This window comes from Leptodactylus fuscus, chromosome 11, assembly GCF_031893055.1.
Source record: "Leptodactylus fuscus isolate aLepFus1 chromosome 11, aLepFus1.hap2, whole genome shotgun sequence".
NCBI lineage: Eukaryota > Metazoa > Chordata > Amphibia > Anura > Leptodactylidae > Leptodactylus > Leptodactylus fuscus.
Window position 1 is genome coordinate 1,366,235 of NC_134275.1, and position 14,638 is coordinate 1,380,872.

The 14,638-nt window shown below is 43.1% G+C and overlaps 1 protein-coding gene across 3 annotated transcripts in view; it reads left to right on the forward strand.

Annotated features, from left to right (window-relative positions):
* GRIA3 (glutamate ionotropic receptor AMPA type subunit 3) overlaps positions 1 to 14,638 on the forward strand; it is a 214,625-nt gene that overhangs the window by 134,572 nt on the left and 65,415 nt on the right. For all 3 annotated transcript variants that reach the window (XR_012711860.1, XM_075260620.1, XM_075260622.1), the window contains exon 5: positions 11,507 to 11,560. Coding sequence is in view for 2 of the 3 variants with exons in the window: in XM_075260620.1 (XP_075116721.1) it covers positions 11,507 to 11,560 (54 nt within the window). In the remaining variant the exon portion in view is untranslated. The remainder of the gene's footprint in view (positions 1 to 11,506; positions 11,561 to 14,638) is intronic.

The window sequence follows — 14,638 nt, forward strand, 5'->3', positions numbered from 1 at the left end:
CAAAAAAAAATTGATTTTAATGTTAGAATCCCTTAAAAATGAAAGTCTTCCTAAATCTGCCCCATACACATGTCGCTCAAGGTGCACTGGTGTGTATTGTGTTCACATCTACAACGTAATTTCCATTTTCTGCTTTGTAACAGGAAAAGAAACACTAAAACCCAAATAAAGCTGGATCCGTCATGCGATGGCCCTAATGGATCCTGATGATCCCACTGACCACAATGGATTCCACCATAGTGCCGTCCTATATTGCACATGCAGGATTTGTTTGTCCGTGTGATGTGCAGCGTCCAGCACAGATGTGAACATAGCCCTAATGATGATTGATGATTGTTATTAGCAGTAGTAATGCTAATATTTAATCTGGGCATGACGCTGGATCCGAGCACGGAAGGTTTCAGCACTTAATATTACATTTCTAATACTCCAGATTAGCTTAAATATCCTGCATTTGCGATTCACTAAATTAAAACCAATGTCTAAGAGTCTCTGCTCCATTTTCCAGTATTTGATATGCCGGGGCCTAGTCTTTGTGCCTAGAAATTGTGTCTCATGAATAGATCAATGGCTGTTTTTAGATCAGTGCTGAAAAGCGTTTTTTCGGAGGACAGGCGCGGGTGTATTATTATTTCCTTACAGAACCCGTCATGCCGCATTAAGTCAAAGGCTATTTCTGCCAGTTCAGTTATGCGGCAATTCCAGATAAAACAAAATTGTGGCCCTTACTTGACCTTGGATCTTGTGGTCTGAAAAGCTTTTTCTCTTGCTTATTTCTCTGGCAATCTACTATTGTTTATCTTAACAATTTCGCTGGGCGACTTTAGCGTCTTCTCTCATTACTTGGAGTATCCGCACGCCTGGAGCTGCTGATGTGAGTAGTGAGCTCATTGCCCGAGATTGGTTTGGAACATCTGGCAGGAGAAAAGCATGTGAATGAATATTTAGTTCAAAGGGGCGCTGGCGTATCTAAGCTGACAGTGTAATAATATGCATAGAGCACTGGAAACGCCAAAATCCTTCATTATTAATAGACACCATTCAGAGGACGGTCCCATGGGTGCGCTTTAAGGAAAAAAGGGTTGAAGGATTAGAATAGTAAAAGACTCCGAACATGAGGCTGCTCTGTTGGCTTGGATATTTGATCTCAATGTAATCTCACATCTTAAAAGTTTGCTACAATTGTATCCAATTTAGGAAACATACAAGTCATAGAAGCCCGTAGAGTTGGACCCCCACCTATCGTGAATACGTAATGTACAACTTGCTGGTGTATAAAGAGGAACATATTTAGTTCCAGCATTTCGGACAGTATAAATTAGAATTATTGTTAGGATAGAAGATAAAGCCAATGTGAGAAGCAGAACTAGATACACTGATCAAAATGGTTAATACAGCGCTGTGTCCAACTCCCCCTGGACCGCACCAACTCCAATCCCACAATGGTGGTGGATCCCCCAGATGGTGGGGATGGACCCAATTGCACTGCCGGTGGAGTGGTACGTGTTGGGAAATGCCAAGCACACAGTGCACCACAAACAAGACACTGAGATCTCTTACCAGCGGATGTTTCGGGTTGCGGTGTAGGTCAAAGGGTCCAGAAGGTTGAGGCGGGTGGGCAGTAAGTGGCAGCAAAGAGTAAATCGTATTCGTACGGTCTGAGTCGTCAACAAGAGGGCAGCACAGTACAGTGAGAAATCCAAAGAGAACATAAGATAGGCCGATTCAGTAACAGGAGCGGTATTGGAGTACAAAATGGTGTTCAGGAAGCGGAGGTCTAGAGGCAAGCCGAGGTCATAACAGGCAAAATCAGGAGGCAAAGGGAAGGTCAAGGCAAGAGGTCAGAAACAAAAGGCAATCGGATAACAAGAGAATTCTTACTACTAGGACACAAGTACAACTGAATATACAGCGGCGGTCCGGAGCCAGAGCCCTCTTAAATAGGCTCCGACCTGCCGCTTGTCCAAAACTGGAATTCTCCTGTCCAGCTCAGGAGGAGATTGGCAACCTCCGCACATCGCTGTGAAAGCTCCGGTCTGCCTCCCGAGACCCAGAAGCGGGGACTCAGGAGCACAGTGAGGAGAGGGCCGGCAGCCCCCCAGTATGCCCTTTCCAAAGGATGTGTACCATAATACAGGTGAACATGTATGAAAATCATTGTATGAACAGTATGTGACTTACAGATGGAAAATGAGCTCAGAAGGGATAGATGGATAGTCTTCCTTTCTTAATCTTTTTTTTCGATATTTTTCTGTGCATTGAGCCTTCCAGCAATAGCCATCAGTTGTACACATGCACATTGCCTTAAATGCAGTAACGTATTTGTTGCTGGATGATACATTAGGAAAGGACTTTGTCTTTAATACATCTTGCTCTATCCCAAAGCATGCCGCCCTTCTTCTATTTTTGGCTCAGAGAGATGAGTTTTTCTGAGTAGACACGTTGCAATGTATTGGATCTAAATCCAGCCCATGTAATCCTTGTGTGCTGTTCAATGTCACTACTCAATCTTCTGCCTTCTCCATAAGCGTTGCCTGTGTGAGTATTTGATAGATTTACTCGCTCTACTCCTCTTGCTTTCCCTCATGCAAAGCCAAACTACTTTTTCATCTTCTTCAGTTGAGCATTCATGTAGGTGATTGGTTCTGCCTTACTTAGCTAATCCGGACGCTACAGCCTGACTCCTGAACAGGCCAACAACGAAACCTGCGCCCGAACTCTACAAGGCCATTAACCAATAATGGAACAATCACAAGGCGGCTACTGCTAAGGAGGAGTTAAATGAAAACGTAACATGGGCGCTAATTTCACCCATTACTTTCCCATACTGTGACGTTAGGTAACCTGCTCGTCCCAATGCCAAAATGGAAATCTATGGCAGTTCCGAACTGGTGGAGACTTCCATTGTAAATCACACCAGAAAACTGACGTGAGATAATGAATATGACAGCAACCTATGTAGCCAGTGTGATGTGAAACGGGGATTTCGGCAAAGAAAGGACCTTGTACCACAGTTTCATCCCTGGACACCAGGAAACTGGAATAAAGGGATTGGTAAATCTCCCCAGTGATTCAGAGTCAAGATGGAAGAAAGATTCAATCTTGTTTTTATCATTAAAGTTAACGAAGTCGGGTGTAGATAAAATACTCACCATTGGCATCCATCATTTCATTACTTTTTCAGTCCGTTGTTCTAATTCTATGATGGATCACAGCAACCGACTTTAATAGTGGAAATGTAAACCCAGCCCTATATCATTTCCTATCAAAAGTTATTGTTTTTGAGAGAGAAGAAAATTTAACTCCTTACCCAATAATTATCCCACAGATCATCTCATGGGCGCCATTGCCCTCATGGTTTTACTCCCCGTTGCTATGAACCAGATATCACGCCTGTGCCACGTATGGAGCATGTTCAGTTCTCTAGGTGAAGCTGGACAGGGAACAAGGCTGGACCGCTCATGCACTGACACAGGCTTGATACTTACTTACTTTAAAGGAGCTGGGAGGACGAGGAGGAGACCTCAATCAGTAGCAGCAGAGTCAGCGCTGAGCTGTGGACCTCGGTGCACCAGAAATTGAATTTTCATGTTATACTAAATATCGCTTTATTCCATAATGAAACCCAGACTAGTCAAACAAAAGGTATGAGTGTGATTGCTTAAAACTACCCTATGCTCACTTTAATTTTGACCTGGGCACAGACAGATTCCCTTAATGTTGATGGCCACCAAAGAACATATCCGGGCCCAAATGGGAAGTAACATGCCCACACAAATAATATACGTTTTCTGTAAGAACTATGCAGGTACTTAGCTTGCAACATTGAAATCTGAACATTCCAAAGGCAGTATGTGGCAGCATTTTCCAAGTTACAAGTTTCCAAGTTTCTTACTTGACTCCTGCTCACTTCTCCCCTTTCCCTCTCCATAGACTTTTATTGTAAAGTGTAATATGAAACATCTATAACCTTAGCTTAGTGTATTTGCTTGTGTTGCTGATTTATCCAAAGAAAGAAATGTTTTGCACATCCTGAGAATTTTTGCAAAGTTGGAAAGTGAGAAAGTTAGCGATCATTGTCTAATGGTTGGGGTCTGATTGTGTAACGGTCTGGGTCGGAGTCTAAGGTTGCTACCACTTGGAAAGTGACTTACTTGCAAGGTTGGTAACCTTGGTTGATGCACAAGACGAGCATCAGTGTTGGAGGAGAAGGCAAATACCATAGTCAGGAGCAAGCCAGTGGTCGATGCACAAGATGAGGGTCAGTGTTTGCAGCAGATCTGGAGAGGCTCGCTAGATTACAGGCTGGAAGCACGATACTCTCACAAGGCAGGAAGTGCAAGACTGGGTTTATATAGGAAGTTCAATTAGAGAAGAGGGTGATAGGTGGGAACCGAAACTAGAAGTACTAGGAACTAGGTTCAGATCAGCACAGGAGCTGTCCAGGAGGCAGGTTGGAAGAGCTGCAGCCTGGGACACTGAAGTCCCTGGGTTCAAGTCCTGGCAGATTGCTGGGAGCCCACTGCTGTCCCTGTAAGTTATGTGCATGCAGTGACGTGCGGCTTTATTGGCCGGGTGCGCACAGGGGAATTTTTAGAGGTTTATTCTGTGGATGAAGGATAAATGTTACTAATAGGAAAGTCTTGTCTTAATGTTATTACATGTTATTAATAGGAAAGCCTTTAAGCCTGGCCTTATATATCCAAATCCCTGAAGCAACGATTGATACAATAAATGTGAAATCTGCATCTGAGAATAGATCTACCTAAGCTGACTCGTCTGCAGGAAAAGCAGGCAGTTTAAATACAAGGCGTGCGAATTGTAATGTGTTATTAGAGCTTACAAAAGTGAAAGGCTAATGTTATGTTTTACATTTTGCGAAATAGGTTATTATGTGTAATGTTCACTAAAGAGCTTTTAAGATTATTATAGAATAAGATGTCATACATTGTTCCGCGTTTCAGCTCCTCCATAAATTGCACAGCAGCACATAATACCGCTCATTGGATTTAAAGTGTTCACCTTTGAACCCCATTTGACAGTTTAAATCTACATAAAACCCACAAAAATCATTAAGTAACTTTGTAAATACAGCGCATTACCGATACAGTACGGCGCGATCCTGAGCGACAGCGTGTTTGTTAACCTTTTCACATCCAGAGCTGTAACCAGAATTCTGCTGACTCAGGGTCTCTAAAGAGCAAACTCCGTTCATTTACATTCTGGGAAGTATAATATATATTGTATAATATCAGCAGCTGATGGGGTAGAATAGAAAAACACCATTTCTTCCTATCCAATAGTCAGTAGCCCCCAGCAGATACTTCCTTACAGATGGGATTGGTGGACACAATACTCCCGGATGCCCGGTGAGACTCCTGGTGTATGTCAGCCATCGGTTGGGTGCGGTTTCTCTGGCCAGCACTAGTCAGTCTCTATCTCCCAGTTTCGGGGGTCTACCGACTCGGGGCACATTCTGACAATCACCTTCCACTTCATAATCACATAGACCACTGTTGATTTGGGGTAATACAGTTCGCTTGCTATGTCTCTTAAGGATCGACCATTTGTGTGGTACCCCACAATTACCCCTTTCTCAAAATCAGACAACTCTGTACTTGGTGGCATCTTGCAAGCGACTAATGCCAATGCACTAATGCTAGGGTTGAGCGATTGGGATCGGAAAAGATCGGATCCCAATCGGCAATCGAGTAAATTTCACAATCGTGATCGGGTTCCGATTCCGCCTAAAAAAGATCGGGAACGGAATTCCGATCCTGATCGCTCAACTTACCTGCACAGAACTGCTGCCGCTCCCCGTTGTTCTCGGTCCAGTCCTCTCTCATTCACGCGCCTGCAGAGCCTCATATGTGCCCCCGCCTCCCTAGGCTAGTGTTACTGATGCTGGGAGTAGGCGGGGCTTGTGGCTTAGGAGAATGTGGGTGGGGAGACGTAAGTGATGCACTCTCGTCTCCCTGCCCTGTACCTGCCCACACTCTCCTAAGCCACAACAAGCCCCGCCTACTCCCAGCATCAGTAACACTAGCCTAGGGAGGCGGGGGTGCGCACGGCGCTCTGCAGGCATGTGAATGAGAGAGGACAGGACCGAGAACAATGGGGAGCAGCAGCGGTTCTGTGCAGGTAATCAGACAGCGGGGGGGGGGGAATAAGTAGCTAGCGGATTTTTTAATCACTACACAGTGTGAAGTCCAAAAATTAAAGTGTTCAATTTTTGGACTCCACGCTGTGTGGTTAATAGTATCTTTTTTAAAATACGATTTTCAATCATTAAAAAATCCCATTGCATTAGGATTGGAATTGGGATCAAGTTCGGATGGAGAATTATTGGAAATTGGATTTTAAAAACAATCCTGAAATCTCAAGATCGGCTCAACCCTAACTAATGCCAATGCTGTTTCCTATGTAACGGCGGAAGGCGTGATGTACATAACGACCGCAGATATCTTCATTTGCAGGAGTGTCCAAATACTTATTGGTAGACAGTGAATATCCAGTAGCAAGTACAAGAAATGCAGCAGCAGGCTCTGATACAGTAAGATAACTAAATATTTACAAAGTTTCTCTTTTTTTCCAATATTTTGCATTTTTTTGCATTTTCCATAAATTCGTCAAAATCTCCCGTTTGTCGTTTCATAGCTACAAAGAGGAGAAATAATATGTTAAGCTGAGACGTGCATCTGTAAGTGACTGTGAGTCAGACCTCCCCACCAATTTCATGTCCTTAAGGAAATTGTCTGACACTGTGTATAAATTAAGCTTTGCCTCTTTCATAAATCACCATAATGTGTTATCGTATTGACGGCGGTGCGCTAACCCAGAAGAGACGTTTTTTAGCTCTTCAATGGTCGGAACACACAACATTAACAATAGAGAGATGGAAGATGTATATACTACCCCATATGCAATAACATTCACCTGTATCCCATTATTGTAAGAAGGATCAGACATATCGGCATAGGAATATTACAAGACTTCATCACAGGCAAGGAAAGTGGGTTATTATTATAACGACCTGGTGTTAATGAAATCAACATTAATAACCTTGAGTCATATATAACATGTCCCTGATATGTGCGGATCCATGACCTCGTGTTGGATGAGCATGCCGGAGCATACTGAGAAAAAATCCTACCTATTAATATTTATGAAGGGGGAACTTGTGGAAGTGATGGCGGCGAATTATCATACAATTACAGATCATTAAAGCTGCTAGGGGTCATCTAAAGATCACAGTGTGTTTGTAATGAGGACGAAGTAAGTCCGGGCTGAAATGGTTCTATGTGACTGCCATACTCGCTTTCTCTAGTACGGTAATAGAGGACGTTTTATAAATGGGAATTTTCTTCATTTTAATGTGTCAGCAAATATTATCCATGAGTAATAAAGTACTAGAGTGGACTGGCACCAATGGGTTTTGGTGGAAAGCCATCATAGCTCCTGTTTTAGTATTCTGCAGACCCCCAGAACGGAAACCTAACCTGCTTAATAACTCGGTTACTCGCAGATACTATGGACCCCATAGACTATAATGGAGTCCACTGAAAAGGGTGAAAAATCTGCATTTTTAAAGCGGATTTGGGGATGGAAACCCGAACGGAGTTCAAGCACTAGTGTGGCCCCAACCTTACTTGCACAGATATTTTGTTGATGTGCAATCTCTTGATACTCATGTGTCAATTAAGTTTTTCCATTGGTGTGTAAGTACTGTGCATAATGGGGGAGAAGTGCAAAGTTCACCTGAATTATTAAGAGGATCGGTCCTCTCAATCAGGTGCAATGCCATGTACCACAATAGAGATCTGAGCAGTCATTGGGGCAAGGCATTGCCCGCTTGCCCAGCTCCCTTCACATTTGCAAAAAGTGGTGAGTGTGGCACAACATCAAGGATATAGTAGCGCACCGATATGAGGACACGGTGGATGTCCCTGTTACTATATATACCGGAAGGACCGACAGCCGGTGCCCAGGGTTGTAAAGGAAGGAACCGCGCTCCACAAGGACTTGTTTCCAAGAAGCCAAGCCTATTAAATACAGCAATCACACAACGCATTTCAGGGTACAATACCCCTTTATCAAATGTGTACAATACAGATAAAATACAGCACAATACAGGTCTTCTTATACCTACACATTTATATGTGCACTTACTATTGGGTATCACAGTATGCGCCGCTCTGCGCTTTGTTTCTGTTTTATTTGATCAGTCGCTATATATAGGCAGTGCGTCTCATGAGGGATTTCTATTACAGCCCCCCTACCCCCAGTAATCAGTCATCTTCACCCTCCATGTTCAGCTAGGTTTTCGAAAAATCCTTCATAAGGAAATATATAGGCCTTTATAGACCGGATCATGACAATACAGTCTTTTAGAAGGTGTAAGCCACTAGATCCCCCAAAATCTCAACCTTTGCACAGAACTCTCCGTTCATGATAAGAGGGAGCCTATCATATAAATGAATCACTTGGACAGTCCTGATTGGGTCAGAGGGGGCCTTGACGTGACAGAAGCAGATTTTGGCTTCTCAGAGGGTATATTTGGTAGAATCTTTCTCTCTTTTCCTCTCCCTCTACTCCTCAGGAATATTCTTTGACCCTTCCTTTGTTCCTCAGTCTCAGAGAATTCTGCTTCAGTTGGGAAGGCATCAGTCTCAGTGTCTCCATGTGAGCTCTTGAGATATAGATAAGACTCAATCTTCTTAAAATCATGCAGATCCCTGCAGAATTGTCTGAGCTTTCTCTCCTTTAGATGAAATTGATATCTCTCCAAAATGCTCTGAAGCTGCATCTCCTTCAAACTGAAGGTTCACCACAAAATTTCTTTATCTTGAATTTTTGCGATATCTTTTTCTCCACCGCTTCTTGTTCCAGCAATAACTTCATTCATTGCAAGGAGCAGTTAGCAGCAATTTCTCCCATTTGGACATAAGTGCAGGATGCCTGCGTCTAATGGCTGCTAGCAGTGCGATAAGCCCTGTACTTCCCACCATCAGGTAATTTCCTCCTTATATATTTCGGTTAGTTCCTTAAATACCATATTATATGATGGGGTTTACTTTTTTGTGCAAAGACTCCATCGGAAAAAAAAACTATCTAGCTTTATTTAGCCAAAAGTTCCTATCTATGTCCACATTGAAAAACCCGGCCATACTAGACGACAAAGGATTAGGTAATACTCAGCAATACTTGCAATAGCCATAGTAAGTCCCCCCAAGCAGCCTCCATTTTCCAAAGGGAGGAAGCGACTTCTACTTCTTATTTCAGGGCACTGGAATAAGAAGTGTTTTGCAATGGAGTAAGCAACAGAAAACCTGATGGAGACTACGACAATAAGTGCTTTGGGTTTTCTGTTGTAGTTTCCGCAGCTATAATACTTATTACAGTATTGAATACAGACTTACAGAGGAATAGAGATATTTTACACCTCACTCACCACTTTCCCCGTTCTGCACCTTGCTCACCACTTTCCCCATTCTGCACCTTGCTCACCACTTTCCCCGTTCTGCACCTCGCTCACCACTTTCCCCATTCTGCACCTTGCTCAACACTTTCCCCATTTTGCACCTTGCTCACCACTTTCCCCATTCTGCACCACAGTCACGACTTTCCCATTCTGCACCTTGCTCACCCCTTTCCCCATTCTGCATCTTGCTCACTACTTTCCCCATTCTGCTCCTCGCTCACCACTTTCCCCGTTCTGCATCTTGCTCACCACTTTCCCCATTCTACACATTGCTCACCATTTTCCCCATTCTGCACATTTCTCACCACTTTCCCCGTTCTGCACCTTGCTCACCACTTTCCCCATTTTGCACCTTGCTCACCACTTTCCCCGTTCTGCACCTTGCTCACCACTTTCCCCGTTCTGCACCTTGCTCACCACTTTCCCCATTTTGCACCTTGCTCACCACTTTCCCATTCTGCACCTTGCTCACCACTTTCCCCGTTCTGCACAGCCGGGTTATTATAACTCATTCCAGTTTACTGGTGTGAGTAATGCAGTAAATATGACTGGCATAAATTTATATTCTGGCACGTAGGCGTGTGCCTGCATTCTTAAGATGCCGAAGACTCTTGATAACTCAAGCACGCCTTACACAAGCCAGATCCTTTATTAAGATTGGCATAGAAAATGCCAATCTTGATAAATTTGCTCCGGTGTGTACAGTAGTATTCTCCCATGCTTTTAGCGGGAACTGTTTCTGCATATGAAGCATGAGTCGGTACAGGGGTATACAGATGCCGACCTGAACTGCATGTTTAGATTTCATTAATTCTATTTCATGGACCACCCCTTAAAGCAAACTAAATGTATAACACGTGTACTTGAATCTTGTATCTTGTAGACAATGCTACGGGGCTATATGGAGACAAAGTATGATGCTATATGGAAGTAATACAGAATAGAAGGGAGTCCTTGTACCACTGCACAGGCTCTGTACATGATGTTCTGTTGAGTCCAGAAGGCCCTAAAAAGTAGAAATTATTATAAATAGGAATCATATGTATGGTTTGGATTGCAAAACAAATGTGAAACACCAAAGTGTTCCTGTAACCTGTGGTAGCATAGTACATACATATGTGGCATAGCTGTGTTGTCATATATGGCAGGGCTATATTAGTCAATTAAGTGGTGTAAAATGCATTATTTGCAGAAATGGTGTAAGGAGAAGCAATTCCCCAGTAGCCGCTGGTGAGCCGCAACAAGACAGTGAGCCCTAAGCTATCCTCCCCCTCCATGCGTCTGCCCCTGCCTACTTGTCTCACAGCCATAGGTGACAGGCGACAACTGGTTGACAAGCCCTTCCTATATATATAGTCTAGATACATGATAACACAGTATGTAGACAGGACAAACAACAACAAAGGGAGGTCAGCCAACCAAGAGGTCGGTAACACTCGAGCAACACAGTACAAAATCGTAATCCAAAAGAATAGTCAAAGATAAAGCCAGAGGTCAGGAATAAGAATACAGGCAAGAAAACAGCACAAGGCAATAGCAAGGACCAATGTGAATGTGACCAAGCAATAAATAGGGAGGAAGAACCCACCCCAGACTTGATGGGAAGATGGGCTGTCAATCACACAGACAAGGCTAATACTAACTATTAGAGGAGCAGAGAGAAACCAAGGTGAAGGAGATGGGTGTGGTGGAAGATCAATTACCATGGTAAGGGAATAGGACAGTGATCAGACAATACTAGAAGAACACAAAAGAAGAAATCGCAGACGGACACATCTCCTGTGCCGCAGCATGAGGCAAAACCTGGACGGGCGAGGATGCACAAGGCATGCTAGATCTGAGCCCTGAATTAATAGTGAAATGCTAACAGACTGTCCTGCACCGAGTGTAACGCCATCCATGTCTAACACACACATCGCTAGTTCATAGAAGTGTAATCTAAAAACAACCTTTTCAAAGTTTCTGACATTTTCCCGCTGACATCTAACTTAATCCCTGATCTGTGCTATTTTTCTTCTCTTGTAGGTTGTAATCCTTGGCAAACACACACGAGGCTACCACTATATGCTTGCAAACCTGGTAAGAGCTTGTATTATTATAACTCTCCGGCTCTGTCGTGCTTGTGTATTGACAATGTCTGAATTAATCGCGTACAGAAAGGAACCGGTGAGGGCTCCTTCCAGATTCCGGAAAAATGATCTGGCAAATATACGACAGAATGTGAAATATTATGCTTCACCTTATTCTTCCAATATTGTATTAGGCTCCACTATTGAAATAACTCCGTTTCCGCTGTACCACATCTGCACAATCTTTTTGAATAGCAATAAAACAGGGAATTGGCCAATTTGTCCTCTATTTGCTGAATAATTTGGACAAATGGAACATTTTGTCTGTGCTTTGTGTTAAAAAACCTTTTGGTTGCAAAAGTGTATCCGATGTTTTTTTTTTTCCCTTGCAGATCTCAAATACAGAAATTCTTTACCTGTAAGCTGATGTTCTTGTATATGACATGTCAGGGAGCTGTCACTTGCCATTTCAGTGTTTTGGCAGATCCTCATCACAATGCTCTCTATAGAACAGTTTAGAATTGTGTCAAAACATGTGCATTGCAGGGTGTGATGATGAGCCCATATTGAGCAGTGCTCTTGCTGTTCTATAGTAAGCCGTACATGGATTGTCAGATTGGATTTGTCCGATGGAGAACTGGACCATAATGAGAACAATAAAGATGAATATACAGTATGTCATAGCAAGCAGAGCCCTTCCTAGAAATGTCTTCAGACTGTGAAATACTTAATCATATAAATATAAGAAATTATTATTCTGTATTCAGATGACTCTAACCTATGGTATAAGATGTATCCCCAGGCGCATGGCTCTTCTCTGTTATTGGTGATGTCTTGCTCTTCTTGTTGGCCTAAGGCTCGGGGTTTGTGGCCTGTAGGCGATTGTTAAGGTGGGCCTATTGTGCTAGCCCAGTGATGGTGAACCTTTTAGAGACTGAGTGCCCAAACCCCAAACCCACTAATATATCGGAAAGTGCCAACACGGCAGTTTAACCCTAATACTGTGCGGACATTCAGGGTCCGCCGTCTTCTTCATCCACGCCTTCTCTTCCTCCGATGTCCTTGGGTCCCGTCCTCCTCTGGCGCTCGCTAACTGACATTGATTTAAAAAAATGGCCTGTGCGCATGCGCAGTAGCCGTAGTAGAAGCCGCATGCTACTGCGCAGGCGCCCAGGCTATTTTTTTTTATCAGTGTCAGTTAGCGAACGCCGGAGGAGGACGGGACCCCGAGGACATCGGAGGAAGAGGAGGCGTGGATGAAGAAGACGGCAGACCCTGAATGCCCGCCCAGCATGCACGATGCGTAAGTAGATCACATTCTTTTTTAGGGTATTATTTTAAAACTGGGGGGTAGTTTAATATAACATTTACGGTGCCTGAATAGACTTTTATGTGGGGCTCTATCAGCATGATTTTGCTGATAGAGCCCCTTTAAGGAAGTGAACTTTTCCTGAAAGAGAGAAGCCATGTTTTCTAGTCCTGATAACGCCTTTTATGTTGAGGGTCCCATAGACAAATCATGGGAAAATTCTGCCTTAGGCTGAGGCTTCACATAGTGGAAACACAGCTTTTTTATTGCAGATTTCATTGTGGGGGTTTTTTCAGCCAAACCCAGGAGTGGATTGAGCAGACAGGAGACATATATGAGCTTTCTATATATTTTCCATTCCTTTGTAGAAATATTTGGCTTTAGCTCAAAAAACCACAACCAAATCTGCAACAAAAAAATCTGCATTTCTGCAACGAAGGGCCTCAGCTTTAAAGTGGTTTTCTGATCCCAAATCAAGTCTTCATACTGATGGACAATAATTTGTGGCACAATTTTTACTCGCAGTGTGATTTACACCATTCACCCTTCTCACTGAATTACTGGTATGCCCCCTTTTTATTACGCCATTCCTGACATTGCCTAAAACGTGATTCATCTGACGCCAAATGGGTGCAAACTGAGGGTGAATGTTACCCCATGAAGTCATAGATTTGGACATTATATCATTTATTGGAAGTCTCTAGCAGAATATTCGCTATCAGTAATAAGACATAGCCCAGGTTTTTATTACACTGCTCTAGAAAACAAAATGTCATCAATAATGTCATGGAATGCAATGGGCCAGAAGTCCAAATCCAATGGTGCCATTAAGCAGTATGCAAAAAAGAATAGCACCTAGACATACAGTGTAGCCGTATGACCGAGCACAACGAAGACTATGATATTCTTTTTGTCAGATCTTGGCTTGGTTATAAAATGGGCCCAAATTGCCAATTTGCTTTCTAATGTAATTGGGCTGAAATGGGGAGCGATTTCTATGACATGATCTATTCTTTATCAGACTCTTAGTATTGTTCAGTATAAACCAGGCACATTTACGGATTAAGACTTCTCCGCTTGGAGGAAAGGGCCATTTGGGAAGTCATAAATGATCTTTAGGCAATTACTGTATTATGGCGATGGATGTGACTGAAACAAGTGTCAGGAGGTCGGGAGAGAAAGCGCCTAGGCTCTCAAGAAAAGGATATTATTGACCCTTTGCTGTAGTAAAGCCGAGATCACCTTAGGGTAGAAAGAACTGCTTGAAAATGTATTCTGTCCTCAGAAGCCGAGGTTAAAATAATGCTGGAAAACTACAAAGTGCCATATTTAGCACAAGAGAGCGAGAACAAAAGATACAACCAACTCTACAACATGGCGGCAGAAGATAGACTTGTGATTCTTGTAACTTTACTACACAAAAATAGGTTTTCTGAGTTAAAAAGTGGCCACTATGCATAAAATATAAGGAGGTTCTCATCTGGTGCTTCCCCAGGATACTACATATGTCACATAGATGGAGGTCCCACTTGCATCTTTCTAGACAATGGTGGTTCCCATCCCATATTGTAGGTAAAATTTTGATAAAATTTTGAGGTCGTAAAACATATTTAACTACAGAGACATGGGACCCACATCCATGAAGAGGTAATATCCAAATCTTTCTCGAAAACAGGGTCCCGGCACCTACCTGACAAGTGCAGTGGAGGATGAGGACGCCATGCATATATGTGCCTGTTCTCACAAGCCCCATAGAAGTGGAAGCCCCACCAGTGCAGT